Genomic DNA, 22,566 nt, shown 5'->3' on the forward strand with positions numbered 1-22,566 from the left:
ACGTCCTGTGCTTCATGTTTTGCCTGAAGGTGTTTTCTTTCTTTCTTTCTTTTTCTCAGCTCATTCAAGCTGAAAGGCTTTTGATTCATCTGACTGTGTAAATCTTCTCGTTTCGTGTGTTAAAATGCACTATCCCCTTTTTTTCAAGGACATCAAGACGACACAAAAATATTTGTATGAAATATTTGAGCATTCTTTTAGAGGGTGTAAATAAAACAAAGACTTGCCATTTGAAATATGAAATTTATTTCCCTTTATTTTAGAAGTTCCATTTTTTTTTTTTTTTTAACAGATTTGGAATTCTGATTCATATCCATGTGCAATTATTTCACCACAATAAAATGTTTGTCAAAAGTAAAAAAGATGTGTTGGTCTTATAAAGCTCCTCTACATACAGTAGGCACTGGACTGGAGATCACTGATGGATATTGATTAAAGCTTTTGTAACAGCATTATCTGAATATATCACATATATCTTTTGTATACAGTATGGCATTTTATTATGTGTGTGCATGTATTAGAAGTATTCAATAAGATCCTGTTGTGTTTTCGACGTCTGGATGCTGTGCAGCTGGAGTTTTTCTCCACTGTGAGGAAGCGACTTGTGAACTCTCAGATGAACGAATTCATCGCCTCCTACATTCACCTGGAGAGGGAGATATGGAGCATGAGAACACTCAGTTTACACATGCTTTTAACTGTTAGAAAGTAGATATTGATGGAAATATGCAAGTTGTAACATGACCGTCCAAACAGCGGATAATCCACACCACTCCAGTCCATCAGTTAACAATTTATGAAGACAAAAGCTGCATGTTTACTTTGTAAGAAACAAAACCACAGACTTTTTCCATGTTATTATGGATTATCAACTGTATTTTGGCTAGAAGCAATGGCTTGAAGTTAAAAACGCCTTAATGATACAAACGCACAGCTTTTGGCTTCATAAAATGTTAACCGATGGTGTGGATTATTGTGATGTTTTTATCAGCTGTCATTTTATCAGCAAGTGATGCAATGCTACATTTCTCCAAATCTGATGTAGAAACAAACTCATCTACAGCTTGGCCTGAGGGTGAGCACATTTTTAGCAAAGTTTCATTTTTGAGTGATCCTGGTCTTCAAAGTTTACCTTGATAAAGAAGTTGGTTCCGGCCACGACCTGAGTGGTGAAAGATTTGGCAATGAAAGCGGCAAACTTCTTCCCTGCCTTCTCTTCTGCATGATGTTTGACCTGAATCAAAAGACACAGATTTCATATTTAATGCAAACGTGTTTGTCATTAAAATATATCACAATGAAATCTTAAAACACAATTTCTAGTTTTTTTCCCCTTTGACCTAGACTGAAAAAGCCTGTTTTGCAAAACACCCGAAAACTTACTCAACATCATTCCTTCAAGTTATGTATAACCATTTGTTAATTTATTTTTTACTTGACTTTTTGACCTTGCATAAATACCATTTATTTATATGCTTGCTATCTCTAGTGCATGCAATTGTTGTACTTTTGTCATGCATCAGGACTTTAAATCATTGAACGTAGTTATCCTGTGTTATTAATTTTTCTTTATCATTCCAGTCTCACCTCATCGCAGATCTTCTGCACCTCGGCTGTGGCTTGCTTCACCGCGGATGGACCTCCAACCAATGTTGCCATTACTGTAATCGGTGTCGAGATGTAGAAAATATTTTTTTAGACAGTATTTATGTTGTCTGGAAGATCATATGACTATGAGCCATCACTGGAACGTACCATGTTTTCGGAAGAGCCGGGGGTTGATTAAAAAAAAAAAAAAAAAAAAAAAAAAAAAAAAAACTTTATAAAAAATGTGAGTTAGGCTATAACAGTAATTATATATAAATAATAATGCAAACAAGTATTAAGCTTGGTGTTTAAAGCTGAACACATTTGTGTATCATAACATCTGATGTCTCATGGATATATTTTGGTTTAGCCTGAGGCAGAACCAGCACAAAAGTGAGTTGGAAACAATTGTGGAATACAGTAATCGGCTTTTGAGGCTCTGAGCGCCGCCTGGAGGAAAACATGCTTCTTGTCTCACCATAAACGCTATCAGCTGCAGTCGCCTCAATCATAGATACATAGTTAAACCAAATACTCTGCTTTAGATCAGTCATAGCTGCGCTTCATTCTAGCAGTACTCAAAAGCACAGGTGTCTTATCTTGAATAGGATAGAGATGCTGCACCTGAGCTCAGGTGTGTGCTCTCTACTGGCGCTGCTGCTTCTGTCTGTCTCAATGACAACTGCAATAAATGGACTGAAACATCTCACAATCGACCTCTAAATACAGGTCAATTATTAGTTCTCACGGTCTCTGATTAAATTACAAAATAATAATGCTCGAAATAATGAAAATGCTTTAAAAACCTAGTTTAAGATGTAATATATTTGTATTCCGCTGGCTTATATGCGAAACAAAACAATTGTGTGCTTTTAACGAGCGTGGGAAGAGTTCATCTGTCCTAGCAAGCATGGGAGTACACAGGTATGTTCAGTGACTCATGGGTCAGAGAAGGTTTGATGTTGCATCACCTGATGAACAGTTGCCAAACCCTGCCTGATGAAAAGAGAAAACCTGGTTTTACTTGGTTGTAACTAGATCTATATGACAAAAAAGTTGACATTATGAGATACCAAGGTATAATTATTAGATAAAATGTAGAAATGATAGATAAAACGTAAAAATTAAGACATAAATGTAAAAAAATAAATATGAGAAAAAATCCGTAATTATGACGTGAAAAAAACAAAAAACACATTGAGTCATGATGTCATAAAAAATAAATATTACGAGATAAAACGATTAAATTATGACACTATATCATAATTATGAGATAAAAGTAGAAATGACGACATAAAAAGTAAAACGAGATAATTATTACATAAAATCAAAACTATGACAGTTGTGATGAGATAAAAACTTTACATTTTGAGATAAAAAGTAGAAATTATGACATTGAGCCATGATGGGATAAAAAGTAAAAAAAAAAGTAATGCGATAGAAAGTAGAAATTTACATAAATTATCAGAGTAAATTATGGCATAGAACGTTCTAATTATGTTGTAAGAAGTCAAAATGATATGAGATAATAGCCACATACGAAACAATGACTACAAGAGGTAGCATCTTTGCTACTACATTTTGGGCATACCCGTCTCCTTCGCTTTTGCTGCAGCTGGGAATCGGTAACTTTGCACTGACTTTCAGTTGTCTTTGCCTTTGCAAGTGATTCAACGGTCTTTGTCAGAGCTTCAATCTGTGCACTTAACCGATGAATTGTCTCAGTTTGATCACTTTGTCTGTGGCAACCTACTTCCTTACCTCGGCTGGACTCACACTGGGCACTGAGGGCATTTGGAACTCTTGGGCGTGAAGCGTGTCCCAGCCAACTTTGTCTTTCACTCTCATCACTGGCTATCTGGGTTACTTGGCGGAGGAGTGCTTCATCTGTCACCAGCCTGTTCATAAGCAGGGGTTTAAGTTCTGTGCGAAACTGGTTGCACTTTGCGCCCATGCCCTGATAAATCGTTCTCAGAAACACATTTTGAATTGTTTGTTCATCATATTCCAGGTCTGTAGCAGCCTGTTTAGACAGAAAGATGAGTTTTTGTTTCAGTCCAATCAGTCTATACAGAAATTGTTGGGGAGGCTCATTGTCATTCTGTTTGCCACACATTAACTCCTGAAAGAGCTCTGAGCTACTTCTCTCATTCAGATGTGACTGAAGGAAACTCTGGGATTGTTAGTCCATCCTTGTTCACTAACATGTCCTTAAAGTTTCCTGGCTTAATGACTCTCAAGACCCCTCTGATGATGTCATTTTCACTGTGGTTTGCTGCTAGTCCCTCGTTTATTTGCTTAGTTAGGCTTGTGTAGTTTATATCAGAGGTACTGTCACCAATCTGTCCCCCTTGAATTTTGAATTCTCTGTGCTGGAACGGGAGAAGCTGAAGATCATGGAGGGAGATCATACTTTCCCCTTTCCCACCATTGGGCTGCCCAGCTACACTCACAGATAAACTATTGCAAATTTTGGGATAATCTGATTTATTTGGATTAGCATTGAGCTTGTATTGTGCTAATTTTCTACCTAATTCTTCATAACAGTCTACCATCTGATGATATTCCATCTGTTGTGTTTGTGTGTCAGTGGTAAGTGTAAGTTGTGTCAAAGGTTGTCGTGGTGGAAGTAACTCAGTGTCATTCAAAACAGTTTTTACATTACGTTACTGGATTATTGCATCAACATTGTCTTTCAACATTAACAATTCAGAGAAACCTCCATCCTCTAACTCAAGAAGAGATTCACTGGTCATGTAATCAACAATGTACTCAAAGCAGCACTCCTCGTCAGTCACGTCCAACCTGCCTTTTCCTGTGTCTGCAGTCAGCACAAGATGTTCCACCAGGCTGATCAGTTCATCATGGGTGAGTTGATGAAGTCTTTTCTTGATTTCACAAACTGTTGCTTTTCTCTCGCCAGAGGTCATTTTGTTGAAGATCTCGCTGTTGATAGGTTCACACTTGGCTCGCACCACGCTGCACTGCTTCTCCTCAGCCAGGAAACTTCTTCACTGCCGTGCCTTGGTTCTCCTGATGCCGTTGAGCTGCCCTTCATGGTCCTTGCGCTGACAACCCGTCACTCGGCTGTTCTGTGGTTCACTTGGATTGGATCTGCGTACCAGTATGTGGCGCTAGATCCCGGACGAGCCCCCAAAGTCTGTAGCACACCCACTGTCCAGTTGGCAGTACATCGTGATTCAAATTGCAATTGAAACATGAATGCTATTTGATCTACATATATAAAGATGTTTGTTTAGGAGATGTTATAGGTTTCATCTATGCACATGCCAAACCTTTTCACTCAAAGTGACTTGCATTAAATTCAAGGCATTTTGCATATTTAAAAGGGTAAGTCTTTAATCCAAGGCATATAATGTGACATGTTGGGTGCATTTTGTCACTTTTGGAAAGTGTTTTCTGCAACCCTTAAATGTTTAGAATTTTGTGCACAAAATGTCTTTCTGCACGCAAAATGCATAAAGTGTAAATGCATCATAGTAGAATGTATCGCATTATTGCGTGTAGTATGGCATTTTGTTAAATAACTCCTTAAGTGGATGAAATTAGGTAGGCTACACGTCACCACGTTGTAAAGTGATGATTTCTTACATCATCAATAGCCTTTAGTAATTCTTGAAAAGTAATTCTCGCCAGCATAAAGCGTTTTGACTACTGGTTTCTGAAAACCTTAATAATATTAATAATAATAATGATGATAAATACCTGGTCATTAACCAGGTTACACAAAACTAATACTTACCTGAGCTTCATGTCCAGAGCAAATCACAATAGAAGCTGGAAGAGAGAATACAGGTTGCATGAAAGATTGACAGAAAAATAAGATTAAATAAGGTTAAATATATTTAAATTGAGCTAAAATCTCACACACAGACACAAGAGACATACCATCAGTCTTCTCCGGACCAGAATCTGTAATCCTTCCCATCCTCATCCTCCTGAACTACTGATAATGTCCTCCGATAAAATAAAATAATATAATATCCTATCTTCCTAAAAATCTAATGAAATGTGAAATACACCAAGACAATCATGTATTCACTGGCATTTAATGTTTGTACAGAAGAATCAGCCTTTTAGCTGATAAACCGCAATGTACCACAATGGCAAACAAGAAATAATTTAGCAATATTTACATGTCAACACAACAAGAGTTCATTCACAGTTCTAGCAGAAACAAACATAACATACATGCAGTGCAGCTGTACATGTGTGTTTTGCTCTGACATCCTCGTGTGAAAGAAAAAGCTTCTCTTCAACAAAAAACAAGCTGAATTCATATACAGAAAGGCAAAACAGATGCTAGATAAATAATACTCTCAACACAGAACTACAGTAGTGATCGCTATCTGGAGTCAGTTCACATATTATTATACTCCGAGGAGAAACCTGACAATTCATGTTAAAGAGACGGTTCATCCCAAAATGAATATTTTATCATTATTTACTCACCCTCATGTTGTTTCAAACCTGTATTTTTTATATTTTCATTAATCATGATTGATCGCATCTAAAATGTTTTTGTTTACATAATATACTGTGTATATTTATTATGTATATATAAATACACAAACATGCATGTATATATTTCAGATATATATGTTGTGTTTATATATTAAACATTTATATATAATATAAATTATATGAATGTAAATATAGACATGTAAATATTTTCAAAATATATAAATGCATGTATTCGTGTTTATATATAATAGGCCTACACACATAAAAACTTTAATTTTTAATTTTTGTCCCACTCCTCTTTGCAGATCCTCTCCGAGTCATTAAGGTTTCGAGGCTGACGTTTGGTAACTCGAGCCTTCAGCTCCCTCCACAGATTTTCTATGGAAAATAATCCTCAAAAAAAGATTCCTCAGCGTTCTCAGGATCATTGAAACTCCACGAGGTGAGATCTTGCATGGAACCCCAGTCCGAGGGACTGGGGTTATTCAGTATATTCTTCACTGCCTCCAGGTCACTCGGGTCAATGCAGACACCATCTCCTGAAACCAATCTTCCCACATATCTGACCTCTTTCTTGAAGAGTTCACATTTCGCTGCCCTCAACTTTACTCCATATTTCTGCAGTGCTCTGAGAACCCTCCTCAATCCCTGGACATGGTTGTTAAATGTCTCACCATAGCAGAGTATGTCATCAAGGTAAGGAATGCACAGTTCATCTCTAAGTGAGTCGAGCATCTCCTCCATACTCCTCTGGAAGGCCGCTGGTGCATTGGCAAGTCCAAAAGGTATGCGTACCCATTCATATAATCCCCAGGGGGTTGTGAATGCGGTCAGGTGTCGGGACCCTTCGGCCATGAATCCCTGATGGTAGGCTTTCCCCTGGTCTAGGATTGAAAACCACCGGTAGCCCCCCAGGCTGTCAATGTGATCCTGGATCTGGGGAAGTGGGTGCTTATCTGGAACTGTCTTTTGATTCAACAACCTGTAGTTGATACACAGTCTCAGGGTGCCATCTTTCTTTCGAACACACACCACAGGGGCTGCATAAGGAGACATTGACTTGACCACCCACCCCTGAGCCAGCAAGTCCTGGATGTATTCTTTCACCTTTTTGTACAGGGGTTTTGGGATGGAAGCATATGCTCGTTGAACGGGGATGTTGTCCTTCAAGCTGATCGACATCTGTAAGCTTGGAATACACCCAATATCATCATCTCCCTGTGCAAAGGCATTTGACTCTTCATAGAGCATTTCTCTGACTAGTTTCTGCTATTCTTCTTCTAGATGGCTTATGTCAACAGGCGGGTGCCACAGATTGCCTGCCCTGGTTTTTTCTTTCCCTTCTTGAGGGACTGCCCCTTCCGTCTGCCTCATAGGTATATCAACGCCACTCTCCATGTCTTGTTGGATGACTTGAACGATAGGTTGGATCCTCCCCAGAGGCCAGGTGGTACAATTACATCTTTTGGGCCAACTGTAACAACAACCTCATGGCTCATGAGGGAATGTCCCTGAATGAAGCTCACCATTGAATTGGCCTGTTCATCTCTAATATCCAGAGCCATCTTCAGGAGTTCTGCAAATGCTCGTAAGCCCCGTTCTGTGTCCATCTTCCCTCGTATTAGATCTTCAATGACATTAAACCCCAGTAATGGCCTCTCTAATGACATTTTACCTATGAGAAAAGGTACTTTCATTGTTAAATTTGGATCATCATTTCCCGGCAGGTTCACTGTCAGATCCATCCATCCCTCGAAAGGGAGAGGATCCCCATTAACAGCTGAGACACTTAAGTCACCCCCGCCAACTATCTCAGACAGGGGTCGAAGGTCTTGATCTGGTATCTACTTTTCCAATTGTGATCAATTATACTAACTTGTGCCCCTGTTTCTAATAGAGCACTTACTGAGAAACCGTTAATATGACACTTAAGAACAGCTTTCTTTCCAATGAGCTGGGCTACTCAGTCGCAGGGACGTTGTCTTGGGCATAACCATGGGTAGGGGGGCCTGCTAATCTTCCTGACCCAGGTACTTCCTCAATCATTTGGGGCAGTGTTAATTTCGTTGACGACGACGAAAAATATTCGTCAATGAACCTTTTTTCTGTGACTAAGACGAGACGTTGACGAGCTAAAACTAATATCTGATGATAAAAACTATGATGAAATTTATGCCACATCTTCGTTAACAAGACGAGACGGGACTAAAATGTTATTTGAGGACTACCGGACAATCAAAATACATCCTACAGGCTAAGTTAATTGTCTTGTCTTTCAAAATGTGCGTCTCTGTCATTGGATAAGGTGTGTTTGCATATCTGGTCTCAGTATGGCAGCCGCAGTAGACGGATAGTCTACCAAAACGCGAACTAGCGATCTGAAACAATGGCCTCAGCACCCGAAGGGTTAGGGAGTGGGTGACTAGACGTCCCGTTTTTCCTGGGAGTCACAATTCATTGTCGATTAACTTAAAGTTAGTGAAGGTGCGATAGGCGGAAACGCGCTGATAGAAGTGCTCTCTCTCCTGCACGCACGCTCCACTTCTTCAGTTCTCATACAGCACGCGATCAGTTCTCAGCGCTCAAATACACACACAGCAGTCCACATGTCTCTCATGTAGAGTATCTCACGGAAATACAGTCAGTTATGGTTTAAATGAGCTTAAACAGGTGGGTGAAAACTGAATGTATGTCAGTAGGCTATTACATGCATACCTTCCGTCTTAAATGGACAGCATTCCTAATTATCTGTCATAAATGTTAACCAACAAAAGATGTTAAATAAATGTATACTTGTTAAGTAAACCTACTGTATCTGAAAAATACCAGTTTTTCCAAATTCAATCCTTGATTCAAGTTTCTCATAACTAAGCTTAATTGATTTGGTCTAAAGAAAGAAGAATTGATGACTATTTTTGTTTGAATACTACATATAAAATAGCTACCAAAATAAATGTTGGTAACTGCAGTTTGACTAAAAGTAATGACTAAAAGTTGACAAAAATGCAATGACTTTTCGTCGACTAAAACTAGACTAAAACTATGAAAGACTCAAATGACTAAAATATGACTAAGACTATTAAGCTTTTTCGTCTCAAGATAAAGACTAAGACTAAATCAAAAATGCCTGCCAAAATTAACACTGATTTGGGGCTGAGGTTGTTCGGTCACTGCTCGCCCCCCATCAGTGGCCGTGTGTCGTTTCTCAACATCCTATCTCTCCTTAGACAACCCACCGCACAATGTCCTTCCCCACCACATACGAAATAATGACTACAAGAGGTAACATCTTTGCTACTACATTTTTGTCATACCCGTCTCCTTTGCTTTTGCTGCAGCTGCGAATCGGTAACTTTGCACTGACTTTCAGTTGTCTTTGCCTTTGCAAGTGATTCAACGGTCTTTGTCAGAGCTTCAGTCTGTGCACTTAACCGACGAATTGTCTCAGTTTGATCACTTTGTCTGTGGCAACCTACTTCCTTACCTCGGCTGGACTCACACTGGGCACTGAGGGCATTTGGAACTCTTGGGCGTGAAGCGTGTCCCAGCCAACTTTGTCTTTCACTCTCATCACTGGCTATCTGGGTTACTTGGCGGAGGAGTGCTTCATCTGTCACCAGCCTGTTCATAAGCAGGGGTTTAAGTTCTGTGCGAAATTGGTTGTACTTTGCGCCCATGCCCTGATAAATCGTTCTCAGAAACACATTTTGAATTGTTTGTTCATCATATTCCAGGTCTGTAGCAGCCTGTTTAGACAGAAATATGAGTTTTTGTTTCAGTCCAATCAGTCTATACAGAAATTGTTGGGGAGGCTCATTGTCATTCTGTTTGCCACACATTAACTCCTGAAAGAGCTCTGAGCTACTTCTCTCATTCAGATGTGACTGAAGGAAACTCTGGGATTGTTAGTCCATCCTTGTTCACTAACATGTCCTTAAAGTTTCCTGGTTTAATGACTCTCAAGACTCCTCTGATGATGTCATTTTCACTGCGGTTTGCTGCTGCTCCCTCGTTTATTTGCTTAGTTAGGCTTGTGTAGTTTATATCAGAGGTACTGTCACCAATCTGTCCCCCTTGAATTTTGAATTCTCTGTGCTGGAACGGGAGAAGCTGAAGATCATGGAGGGAGATCATACTTTCCCCTTTCCCACCATTGGGCTGCCCAGCTACACTCACAGGTAAACTACTGCAAATTTTGGGATAATCTGATTTATTTGGATTAGCATTGACCTTGTATTATGCTAATTTTCTACCTAATTCTTCATAACAGTCTACCATCTGATGATATTCCATCTGTTGTGTTTGTGTGTCAGTGGTAAGTGTAAGTTGTGTCAAAGGTTGTCGTGGTGGAAGTAACTCAGTGTCATTCAAAACAGTTTTTACATTACGTTACTGGATTATTGCATCAACATTGTCTTTCAACATTAACAATTCAGAGAAACCTCCATCCTCTAATTCAAGAAGAGATTCACTGGTCATGTAATCAACAATGTACTCAAAGCAGCACTCCTCGTCAGTCACGTCCAACCTGCCTTTTCCTGTGTCTGCAGTCAGCACAAGATGTTCCACCAGGCTGATCAGTTCATCATGGGTGAGTTGATGAAGTCTTTTCTTGATTTCACAAACTGTTGCTTTTCTCTCGCCAGAGGTCATTTTGTTGAAGATCTCGCTGTTGATAGGTTCACACTTGGCTCGCACCACGCTGCACTGCTTCTCCTCAGCCAGGAAACTTCTTCACTGCCGTGCCTTGGTTCTCCTGATGCCGTTGAGCTGCCCTTCATGGTCCTTGCGCTGACAACCCGTCACTCGGCTGTTCTGTGGTTCACTTGGATTGGATCTGCGTACCAGTATGTGGCGCTAGATCCCGGACGAGCCCCCAAAGTCTGTAGCACACCCACTGTCCAGTTGGCAGTACATCGTGATTCAAATTGCAATTGAAACATGAATGCTATTTGATCTACATATATAAAGATGTTTGTTTAGGAGATGTTATAGGTTTCATCTATGCACATGCCAAACCTTTTCACTCAAAGTGACTTGCATTAAATTCAAGGCATTTTGCATATTTAAAAGGGTAAGTCTTTAATCCAAGGCATATAATGTGACATGTTGGGTGCATTTAGTCACTTTTGGAAAGTGTTTTCTGGAACCCTTAAATGTTTAGAATTTTGTGCACAAAATGTCTTTCTGCACGCAAAATGCATAAAGTGTAAATGCATCATAGTAGAATGTATCGCATTATCGCGTGTAGTATGGCATTTTGTTAAATAATTCCTTAAGTGGATGAAATTAAGTAGGCTACACGTCACCAAATTGTAAAGTGATGATTTCTTACATTATCAATAGCCTTTAGTAATTCTTGAAAAGTAATTCTCGCCAGCATAAAGCATTTTGACTACTGGTTTCTGAAAACCTTAATAATATTAATAATAATAATAATGATGATGATAAATACCTGGTCATTAACCAGGTTACACAAAACTAATACTTACCTGAGCTTCATGTCCAGAGCAAATCACAAGAGAAGCTGGAAGAGAGAATACAGGTTGCATGAAAGAGTGACAGAAAAATACGATTAAATAAGGTTAAATATATTTAAATTGAGCTAAAATCTCACACACAGACACAAGAGACATACCATCAGTCTTCTCCGGACCAGAATCTGTAATCCTTCCCATCCTCATCCTACTGATAATGTCCTCGGATAAAATAAAATAATATAATATCCTATCTTCCTAAAAATCTAATGAAATGTGAAAACATCATACACCAAGAGAATAATGTATTCACTGGCATTTAATGTTTGTACAGAAGAATCAGCCTTTTAGCTGATAAACCGCAATGTACCACAATGGCAAACAAGAAATAATTTAGCAACATATTTACATGTCAACACAACAAGAGTTCATTCACAGTTCTAGCAGAAACAAACATAACATACATGCAGTGCAGCTGTACATGTGTGTTTCGCTCTGACATCCTCGTATGAAAGAAAAAGCTTCTCTTCAACAAAAAACAAGCTGAATTCATATACAGAAAGGCAAAACATATGCAAGATAAATAATACTCTCAACACAGAACTACAGTAGTGATCGCTATCAGGAGTCAGTTCACATATTATTATACTCCGAGGAGAAACCTGACAATTCATGTTAAAGAGACCGTTCATCCCAAAATGAACATTTTATCATTATTTACTCACCCTCATGTTGTTTCAAACCTGTATTTTTTTATATTTTCATTAATCATGATTGATTGCATCTAAAATGTTTTTGTTTACATAATATACTGTGTATATTTATTATGTATATATAAATGCACAAACATGCATGTATATATTTCAGATATATATGTTGTGTTTATATATTAAACATTTATATATAATATAAATTATATGAATGTAAATATAGACGTAAATATTTTCAAAATATATAAATGCATGTATTCGTGTTTATATATAATAGGCCTACACACATAAAAACTTAAATTTTTGATGCGATTAATCGTGATTAATCGTTTGACAGCAATAGTACAAGTCTATGCAAAACTGTATTCTGGAGTCATGATTTGGAATTTTTTTTATTGTTTTTAAACTTGTTTTTTTTGGGGGGGGGGGGGGGGGGGTTTAACATATTATGGAAAAAGTTGCATGACGATACTCTCAAATGTTGCATTTCGCGTACCTTTGAAAATAAATCATCAAACTGGTTCAAACAACATGAGAGGGGGCAAATAATGACAGAAATGTAACTGGAGTGAATGATTCCTCTAGTTCTGCTTGGTGTTTATCTGAATGGATGTGATGTTGTGTGTGGATTGTGTGTTCAGTTTTACAGACTGACAGTCGTTCTCCTTCAGTGACAGACGCAGCACAGCTCTATAAGAGTTAAACTTCATTCAGAGACAAACGTGCTTAAAACACACACATTATCGCCAAATATCAGTACAACCATCAGTCCAGCACAGAACTAATGAGAAAGAAATGACAGAAAACTACAGTGCACTCAATCTGAATGAGCATCTCATCTCAACTAACCACTAAACCAGCATTGTTCGCTGTGGTCAGATGTTTCACATCTACAGCTAAACTGATCAAAACAGACATAAAAGAATAGATATCTCTTCTAAATCAATACTTGTTCAGCTGCTCTGTTGATGCTTGTGACAGCAGGATAAAACTCACAAAACATATCCAGATCACATTTCACACCAAAAATCAAAAGATAAATAGAAGGAATTATGTTTTACATAAAGAAAATTCAGTCTGTTCTTATTTTTCTATTTTTTTTTTTAAAGCTTGTGACTTTTTCAAGTACATTTTAAGCACAGTTTAATTGTATTAAAATATAAAAAAGTGCAATAATAAAAAAAAAAAAAACTATAAACATTATAAAGGCAGTACAATAAATATGACCATGAAGTGTAAATATTTAAAATTTAAAGTATGTGTTTTTGTTTGTATTACAGTAATACGAACTTGAGGGATAAATGTGCTTAATTGTCATGAAAATGATGTCAAAATACAAAATGGGCTTTAAATACCTTTAAGCCTATAAATACCTTAAAAATAGGCTTAACTTTCTTTAAGCAAAATATTATTGCTTATTTCTTTCTGTTCACTTTTAGGGTAAGATATGACGTGGACAATGTTTTGACAGGTTTTGTGAGAGTTGCCCAGTAAGTTTGCACGAATGTTTAGGATTTCTAGATGGTGTACATCAAAAAATGCTTTTGTGAGATGGGCTAAATGGAAAATAAACTCTTGTCTAGTGATTGTGTGACGTGTTTTTAAAATTGTATTCTCCAGTTAATGTACATGGAACCCTATCGGATGCAACAAATACAAACTTCTTGTTTTTATACAACATATTTTAGCTGCTTTAAGTTGTGAGCAAAACCTTCATTTGACAGGAAAGGCGTAATAATTAGTTAATACTTAAAGCCCAAAACAAGCTTTCATGAGTATAAAACGACTAAAACAGAAAGTGGATTCAGCATCTCTGATGTAAACAAGTCACACTCACAAACCTCCTTCAACCAGCATCACATCATAACATTAACCAGAAATAGAAATCACTGCTGGAAGGAGATGTGATTAGTCTGCAACTAAACCGCTCTTAACCAGTGAGTATCATGAGCTGCTTTAGGTCTTTTTTCATCTGTTTTCCTGATCCGGCTGTGGTTTGTTTGTTATGGCTCTTTCTAGGAGCAAATGCCTGTTAGTTTGGCTTTTTATTCTTCGGCTACAGGCGACATGTTTTCTCTTATATCACCACAAAAATGCCCATCTCGAACGTCTGTTTCATTTAATTCCCATAATGTACTTCACTGAAGCCACACAAACACCTTGAGATCCAAAAGACTCCACAGAAAAGACACGATGGAGCTGGAACGGCCAAATTCACCTCCCTTCCTCCAGTACTACATACTAGTGCGCAAACCTCCACGTCCGGCTCTGTAACAGACATCTTGATGTTAGATGTGTCCGGCGGCTCATGGAGGGCGAGTGGATCAGAGCGAGTCCTTTGACTCAGTGGACTCGTCAATAATGAAGGATTTTTGCTCTTTTTCATCCTTTTGCTGAACCAAACACATTCTTCTCCATCTCTGTAGGCCTTGGGAACCTTATAAATGTCTTCAGGCAAGAGATACACAAGTCTGTTTACTCAAACGACATGAGATTCGCTGGGATCTAGAGTGAAAAGAGCAATCACAGCGTTATGCAATTATAGTTTATCTGTTCACAGCAGCTGAACGATATGACAACTTGCTACATAACTATTGAACTCATTAAATCTGAATTTTCAAAACCATTTTTTTAAATAATATTAAATACATATCAATTAATAATATAAATACACTACCATACAAAAGTTATGAATGTTGAAAATAGTTGTGCTGCTTAATATTTCTGTAGAAACTGTGATACATGTTTCTTCGGGATTTTTTGATGAAAAGAATAAAATAAAAAATCATACTGACTCCAGTAAGACTTTTGATCAATAGTGTACTTATATAGTGTACATTCACATATGCATATAAATTTACAGAAAATAAATAAATCATACACAATATATACAAATATAAACATCACATTAAAATATATTTTTTAAAAATACAATTAATTTCCATATTAATCCATATGAATAATTTCCATAATGTACATATTAATTTCATTCATTTGATCCCCCAACAAAAATAACTTTCAGAAAAAAAGGTACAAAAGCTGTCACTAGGATGGTACCCTTTCAAAAGGTAAACATTTGTACATTATTTACCCCTAAAAGATGCATATTTGTATCTAAAATACACATACTAGTATTTAAAAGGGAAAAAGGGAAGTGGTGTGTGGCCAAGTATGGTGACCCATACTCAGAATTTGTGCTGTGCATTTAACCCATCCAAGTGTACACTCAGTAGTGAACATATGCTGTTCACTATACAATGCTGCGGCGCCCGGGGAGCAGTTGGGGGTTCGGTGCCTTGCTCAAGGGTCTCACCTCAGTCGTGGTATTGAGGGTGGAGAGTGTGTTGGTTATTCACTCCCCCCCCCCCCCCCCCCCCCCCACCTACAATCCCTGCCCTGAGACTCGAACCCACGACCTTCGGGTTACAAGTTCAACTATCTATCCATTAGGCCACGACTGCCTAGGTACTGTTCCAGTGACAGCTTCTGTGCCTTTTTTTCTGATATTGTACTGTATTTGTAAAAAAAGGTTTTGTTCATGCCATCCAGTCCTAATTCAGTGGTTGTTGATACCTGAGGTCGTCTTCTCCGACATGCCTCCTCCAGGTGTTTGTGCCACATGATCGCAGTGAAGCGATCGCTAGTCTGAAACTTGTAAACATTCCCTGAGAAACACAGACATTCTGCTTGAGTTATGCATACAAAAAAAAAAACATATCATTCACTGTAATACATTTAACAATGACTAAATGAGTCCTTTTGTGAAGACTGTCATTATAAAAGCACTAAAGGAGTCCCTCAGTGAATCAGATTTACCTTTGTCAGGATCGTTGAGCTGGAAGATGTTGGGTTGAGCCGGATCATCCGGCAGCACCACCATCCAGCCCAGAACACACACTTTCTTACACGGTGAAGACTTGTACTGGGTTACACAGAGTAAGATTGCATACAATTTTATTTTCATATCAAATGATACTTTTTTCTTCACTTTTCACAAAATAAATAAAATGCATTATTAAGAATTATAATAAAAATGTATTATTTATTTAAATTGATAAAAAATGCAATTGCTGTGAGATTCTTAGCATCACTAACATGTTTCCGTTCTGTGGCTCGCAGAGCTTTGGATCCGTAGAATAAGAGAGTGGAACCACAAAGTGCGATCCAATACCGCGTCCACGAGGCGAGCTGAATAAAAAACAAACCAACAAAAAATATGAATAATGATGCAAACTCAACTCAGATTGATATGAACTAAACAGAGCTGGGCAATACTCTGTGAATATATGTGATTTCTAAATTCCTGTAGCTCACGGAAGAAAACATGACACCAATACCATCCTAGTGAAGGCATGAACTGATCAATGCAATGCAATGTAAGTAACTGGCACACACATTCATGTAAATGTAGGCATAACTTTTGGGATTTTACTGTATTTTTAAAAACACTGATGAATGAAGAAACAGACTTTTTTGATGTTTAGTTTTTGTACATGTTGGTCACTAGATGGAGTGCTTGAGTCAAATATTCGTTCGGTCAAAGTCACAGTGACACCTGCTGACCAGTGTGAAGGTTTTCTAAAATATTGTCAAATAAAATTAAAGCTAAAATTTGGCCCTATACATTGGGCATTTTTTAAAAATTAGGCATTTTAATAACACATTTATTACCATTAAACTGAAATTACTGAACCTAAACAAAGGAGCATGATAAAATGCTCATTTAAAACAAAAAAAATCTCAGACGGACTTTTCTTGCAAAATATATTGTAAATAAATATTTCTTCAAATGTGACATATGTGAATGCATTTTCTTGGACTGGAATATATGGCCAACATTTATTTTTAAACCCCATATTTGAACAAATATATATTTTTGGCCATTTTTCGGGATATAAAAATAAAATAAGCAGCAGAAGACCACACCGGGTGCCGCTCCTGTCAGCTAAGAACAGGAAACAGAGGCTACAATTCACACAGGCTCACCAAAATTGGACAATAGAAGATTGGAAAAACGTTGCCTGGTCTGATGAGTCTCGATTTCTGCTGCAACATTCAGATGGTAGGGTCAGCATTTGGCGTAAAGAACATGAAAGCATGGATCCATCCTGCCTTGTCTCAACGGTTCAGGCTGGTGGTGGTAGTGTAATAAATATATAATATATAACATATGACATATGGGATGTTGAGGGCAGTTGCATTAACCCCTTAAAAATACGAGATCTGCATGCTGCCATCTTTGGCCATAAGTACAGTTTCTGGAGGCGTAAATGTAATGTATGCACCATTTCATAGCAAATTCATAAATATGTTTATATACTGAATATTGGAAAATGCTGAAAAATATTTAACCATAGTTTTTTAAACTAATTTTTGTTCCCTTCTTGTTCACCTTGGGTTTCCTGCCCTCCTTCAGCAGGGTTTTCCTCTTCAGCGGCCCCTCCATCGTGACTCCACCTGACTCTCCATGAGCCAGACAGGACTCTGCTACTGACGGACTGAACAGAGGGAATCACATCAGCCCAACACCTTCACAACAACCACCAACCCATGTGTGTGTGTGTGTGTACTGCTGCAGCCGTTCCAGCTCACATCTGAAGTGAGGATGTCATGGAGCTGCTGGAGAGCTCAGGCTGAGGTGAGGTGAGTGTGAGAGAGGAAAGAGAGCGCTGATGCAGGACAGAAAGGTTCCCCTTCACCCGCCAAACACCCCACTCACAACATATCGGCTCTGTTTCAAAACCTAGTGAGCTTTTCATACCCACATTCTCAATGTAAAGATGGTTTCAAAAGGTAAACAGCATAAATATGCAGCTTTCTAAAAGATTCTATTCTGTTTTAAATTAATTTAACACAAAAAATGGAAAACTTTACGCAATATTTGATTTGAACATGTTTAAAATTTAATTTAAAATACCATTGCACTACCCATCTCCCTACACTCTCAAACTGATATATTTTCATATATCTGGATATATTGTACAGTGTATGCAAATATATTGGTTTTATGTATTATGAATGACTACAAAATCAACTATTTTATACAATCACTGTAGCACTCTATTGATTCGAGTCTCCTCACTTGCATCACACTTGCATTTCTTTCTAGAAACTTGGCTTTGCTTTGAATGAAAGCGTCTGATAATACAAGGTTTTTCAATCTTTCAGATGCCACAGACTACCAAATATGATCTGTCTAAAATTTAAGGCAGTTATATAGACCAAAATTATAAAGTGAAACATTTATATTATAAATGTATATTTTTTGGGGCAAAATAGTTAGATCCTATAACAATATAATACTTTTCTTTCTATTCACTATATCACTGTACTGTTTAGAGGCATTATTTATTTATTTAAATGTATATTTTTTTTTACATTTTTATTTTTTGAACTTTATTCTAATTTACAAATTCATCTAATTCACTCATGTAATCGACTATTTATTATTTCTTTATTTTAACCTAATTATTATTATTTAATCTAATTCATTTATATATTTTAATCTATTTTTTATTTATTTTCACCTAAGTTGTTTATTTTTTTTTTTTATTATTTATTTAAATAAACTTGTTAGTTTAATTATTTTCATTCTAATTAATTTTTGTATTATTTGTTTACTATTTATTTAAATAGTTTCTTTAATGTTATTTTTGAATAATTTCATTATTTTTACATTTTATGCTGTTTTTCATTATACTTTGCAGCAGACCTCAGTTTGAAACCCCTTCTGCTAAATGACTGAATGTAAATGTGAGGAGCTCTATTTGAGTGCTGCACATGTAGTGTCCCACTAGTTAGGATGCAGCATCAGAAGGAAGCTGTCGAGGTAGACAGGACAGGACAGTGGACCACGAGTCCACAGGTTAGGTTTTGGACCAGAGCTTTTCTCTACTATCCACCTTATTTTTCCCGTAAGAGCGGTCGCAGCCATTTGTAAATTGAATATGTCTGGCTTCCGGTGTCATTCGCATCCAGCTATTTTTTAGCTGTACAAAACAGCTCGTTTTGCTGCTTGATATTGCAAACTGGTGTGTCTTACCATGTTATTTTAATGTATTATCTTAACTATGAACACTGGTTGGTAGAGCAAACAGCTTTACCGTTTACTGCACGTTGTTATTCTTCTCGTTATTTCCCTACAGAGGCTAATTAACCGGAAGTCACAGAATACGCCTAACTTCCGCGTTGAAAAATAAGGTGGATAAATACAGTTCTATAACCATCCTGAGATGATGACAATCTGACAGCTGGATAAAGAGAGAACTGATGACAGGCATGACATGTCTTCTGACTAAACCAGAAAAGAGAGGGAAACTGGAATGTTAAAGAGGAGACGCTGCATGCCAAGACAGGTGAACCCGATGCCCCAGAGGAATGGAGGAGGTGACCTTTGACCCAGGCAGGGGTTTGTACCTGTGGGCATGGCTGCAGCCTCTGGGGGAGCTGCGGAGAGGAACCCTCCAGTTAGGGCCCAGAGTCGCGTACATGCGGCCCCTGTTTGCACAGTCGCCACAATGAGTTCAACCCACACTGACACTACAGATCTCTAAACGGTAAATGGTCTAAATTGATTACACAGTTTTAACATAAACAAACTAATGAACTATGTGATATTTGCCAGTCATACATGAACAGGTGGGAGTAATGCAAAAAAAAAAATTGCTTAGATTATTATTAACAATATGCATCTATTTGATTATATTTAAATAATCATTTCAAAATACATGTGTTCAAATAGCTTAGAATTAGCATAAATATTAGTATAAATCTATGAAAGCTCATTTCTGCCATAGAATAACAATAAAAAAGTTAATTGCAGCTTTTTATCTCAAATTTCTGACTCTGAATTCTGAGTTTACATCTTGTAATAATAATAATTTTTTTTTTTTTTTTTACAGTTCTGAGAAAAAAACCCAGAATTGCCAGATACAAACACAGAATTGCAAAATATAAACTATGATTTTGGACTTTATTCTCACGATTCCTAGTTTATATCTTGTGATTCTGAAGAGTTTACATTTTGCAATTCTGTTTTTTTACCCATGGAATAAAAGATAAAAAGGTAACTGTAACATTTCGTCTCACATTTATGACTTTCGTTTCTTGCAATTGCTAGTTTATATCTCACAATTCTACTTTTTATCTCAGAATTACAAGAAAAAAGTCAGTTTTCTGGTTTCAAACACATCTGTTAATTGTGTTCACAGTTAAATTTAAATGAAACAAATTGGATTTATTGATGATAAATATATAAACCTGGTTATTGTGCATTTAAAACTTTCAGTTTGTTTGTGCAGAACTAATGTATGGCTGACAAATATGCATCACATTCCTTTGTTTAATTATGTTCAAACTTGAATGGAAACAGATGAAAATTCATATGCAATTCAAATACATAAATCTTAAATTCAGGCCTAAATATGTTTGGAGAAGATACACGGACTCGCTCTGACAGAATTGAATGTAAACTGAATAAAATATTTATTTTAAAATGTATATTAGACCAATTTTGTTTCAGTAGTTGTGTTTTGCTATTTGTATGTATATCAATGCGCTTTCCTGTGGAATGGACATATATAGATGTTAAACATTTATATACATTTATAACTGGAAACGATAAATGAACAACAAAAACAATCAGTAGTGTTGAGCCAGGAAAAATGAAATAAAAGTCATTCATTTTGGATATCTCAGTTTTAACTTACAGTATGAAAGAGTTGCATGGCAGTTCATCTTATGAAGATTATACAGTAACGCTTTACAGTACAATTCAATTTAGTTAACATGAACAAACGAGTGAATAATCAAAATACTTTAAAGCATGTATATCTTAGTTAATGCTAATGTCAGTATTTACTAATACATTATTAAAAATCTAAAGTTAAATCTACTATCATTTAATGGGCCACAATGAACAGCTGTATTTTCATTAACTAACGTTATTAAGTCTTAATAAGTACTTTAATAATGTAATGCTCATTCAAGTTAGTTAATGCATTAATTAACGTTGACTAATGGGACATTAGTTACACAAAAACACAACAAAACAGACAGACACTCACCTCTGGACCCCCGGAGAGAGATCCTCACAGAACGAACTCTGACTGCTGCCTGAGAAAACACACACCACACAAACCTCACAACCACTACAAAACTCTAATATCACCATAGACATATATAAGGATATTTTAACAGTCTACATAGGAGCTGTGAAGTGACACACATTTTACTGACCAATCAGCATGCAGAAATATATTCTGGGTACAATACAAAATTAGCTGTGGAATAATGTTAATATCACATCATCTTGACTTCCTGCAGATGCAATAATGCACTTATACTATGGAAGTACACTGTGTCAGGCATTGAGAAGTACTAAAGCCACCAGACTTGCATGAGTTTGCATGGGATCTGTGAGGTAGATTCTCTTACTGATTTTCTCTTTGTAAAGTTATATTTAGTCTTTCAACTCTGTTGCCATGGCGATACAATGGTGTTCTGTACCTTTTGCACAATGCATGCAATGATATCATAAATCAATTCTCAAGAATTACATCAGAAATAGACAACCAGATCATCCAAACTAGTACAGTAGTCCCACCTCAAATATGAGTATTTAGATCATTTACAGATGAAATTTCAAGGAGGGTTTTACTGAATCCTCTTTATATTTATATTACTGACTTTACATGCATATATGTTGCAAATTCATTCTGATTCAAAATGTTTTTCTGCTGTAATTAACATGACCTCACAAATGCTTAAGATGCATTAAACCAGGCACATTCCTTAAATACAATGTGCAGGCTTGTGCTGGTACCTATAGAGATGCCGTTGGACACGGATGAGCTGTGTGGGTTGTTCCTCGCTGGACTCTGGGACTCCAGGAAGCTGTCGTCCAGCAGGTGACGTGGTTTCTCTATGGGGAACGTGGCACTTTTACTCTCCACCACACCGAAATGCCACATCATACTGTGAGAGACAGTCAGAAAACCATCACGAGGCATGAGACTGGGTAACACTGAAACTTTCCAGGGAGAAGTACGTTTGACAAACTAAACGAAAAAGTGCTGAAGATTACACTAACGTTCAAGTTTGGGGTTGGTAAGATTTTAATTTTCATGTTTTTGAAAGACGTCTCTTCTGCTTACCAAGGCTGCATTTGTTTGTTTAAAAATGCAGTAAAAATAATAATATTGTCAATTATTATTACAATTTAAAACCACTGTTTTCTATTTGAACATATGTTAAAATGTAATTTTTTGCTGTGAATGTGATCAAAGCTGAATTTGCAGCATCATTAC

The 22,566-nt window shown here is 37.1% G+C and overlaps 2 protein-coding genes across 3 annotated transcripts in view; both read right to left on the reverse strand.

The window, feature by feature from the left end:
* Positions 1-223: 223 nt before the first annotated feature.
* On the reverse strand, positions 224-1,758 carry LOC306869890 (cystatin-B-like). The gene is made up of 3 exons (XM_079416818.1): positions 1,588-1,758; positions 1,133-1,234; positions 224-646 (listed from the first exon to the last, which is right to left on the reverse strand). Exons 1-3 carry the CDS (start codon positions 1,657-1,659, stop codon positions 518-520), a joined length of 303 nt encoding a protein of 100 aa, XP_079272944.1. The 5' UTR covers positions 1,660-1,758; the 3' UTR covers positions 224-517.
* Positions 1,759-12,679: 10,921 nt separating this feature from the next.
* The window catches only part of LOC306870355 (ras-specific guanine nucleotide-releasing factor RalGPS1-like), a 128,825-nt gene continuing 118,938 nt past the window's right edge, over positions 12,680-22,566 (reverse strand). Inside the window, exons 13-20 of one of the 2 annotated variants that reach the window (XM_079417583.1) lie at positions 22,083-22,234; positions 21,325-21,373; positions 19,676-19,756; positions 17,652-17,757; positions 16,355-16,447; positions 16,076-16,181; positions 15,833-15,924; positions 12,695-14,764 (exon numbers count right to left, since the gene is read on the reverse strand). In XM_079417583.1, coding sequence (XP_079273709.1) covers positions 14,735-14,764; positions 15,833-15,924; positions 16,076-16,181; positions 16,355-16,447; positions 17,652-17,757; positions 19,676-19,756; positions 21,325-21,373; positions 22,083-22,234 — 709 coding nt within the window. In that variant the 3' untranslated portion in view covers positions 12,695-14,734. Of the gene's footprint in view, positions 14,765-15,832; positions 15,925-16,075; positions 16,182-16,354; positions 16,448-17,651; positions 17,758-19,675; positions 19,757-21,324; positions 21,374-22,082; positions 22,235-22,566 lie in introns of both variants that reach the window. The other variant, XM_079417582.1, reaches the window with a different exon arrangement.

Source organism: Barbus barbus (genome assembly GCF_936440315.1).
Source record: "Barbus barbus genome assembly, chromosome: 5".
Classification (NCBI taxonomy): Eukaryota; Metazoa; Chordata; class Actinopteri; order Cypriniformes; family Cyprinidae; genus Barbus; species Barbus barbus.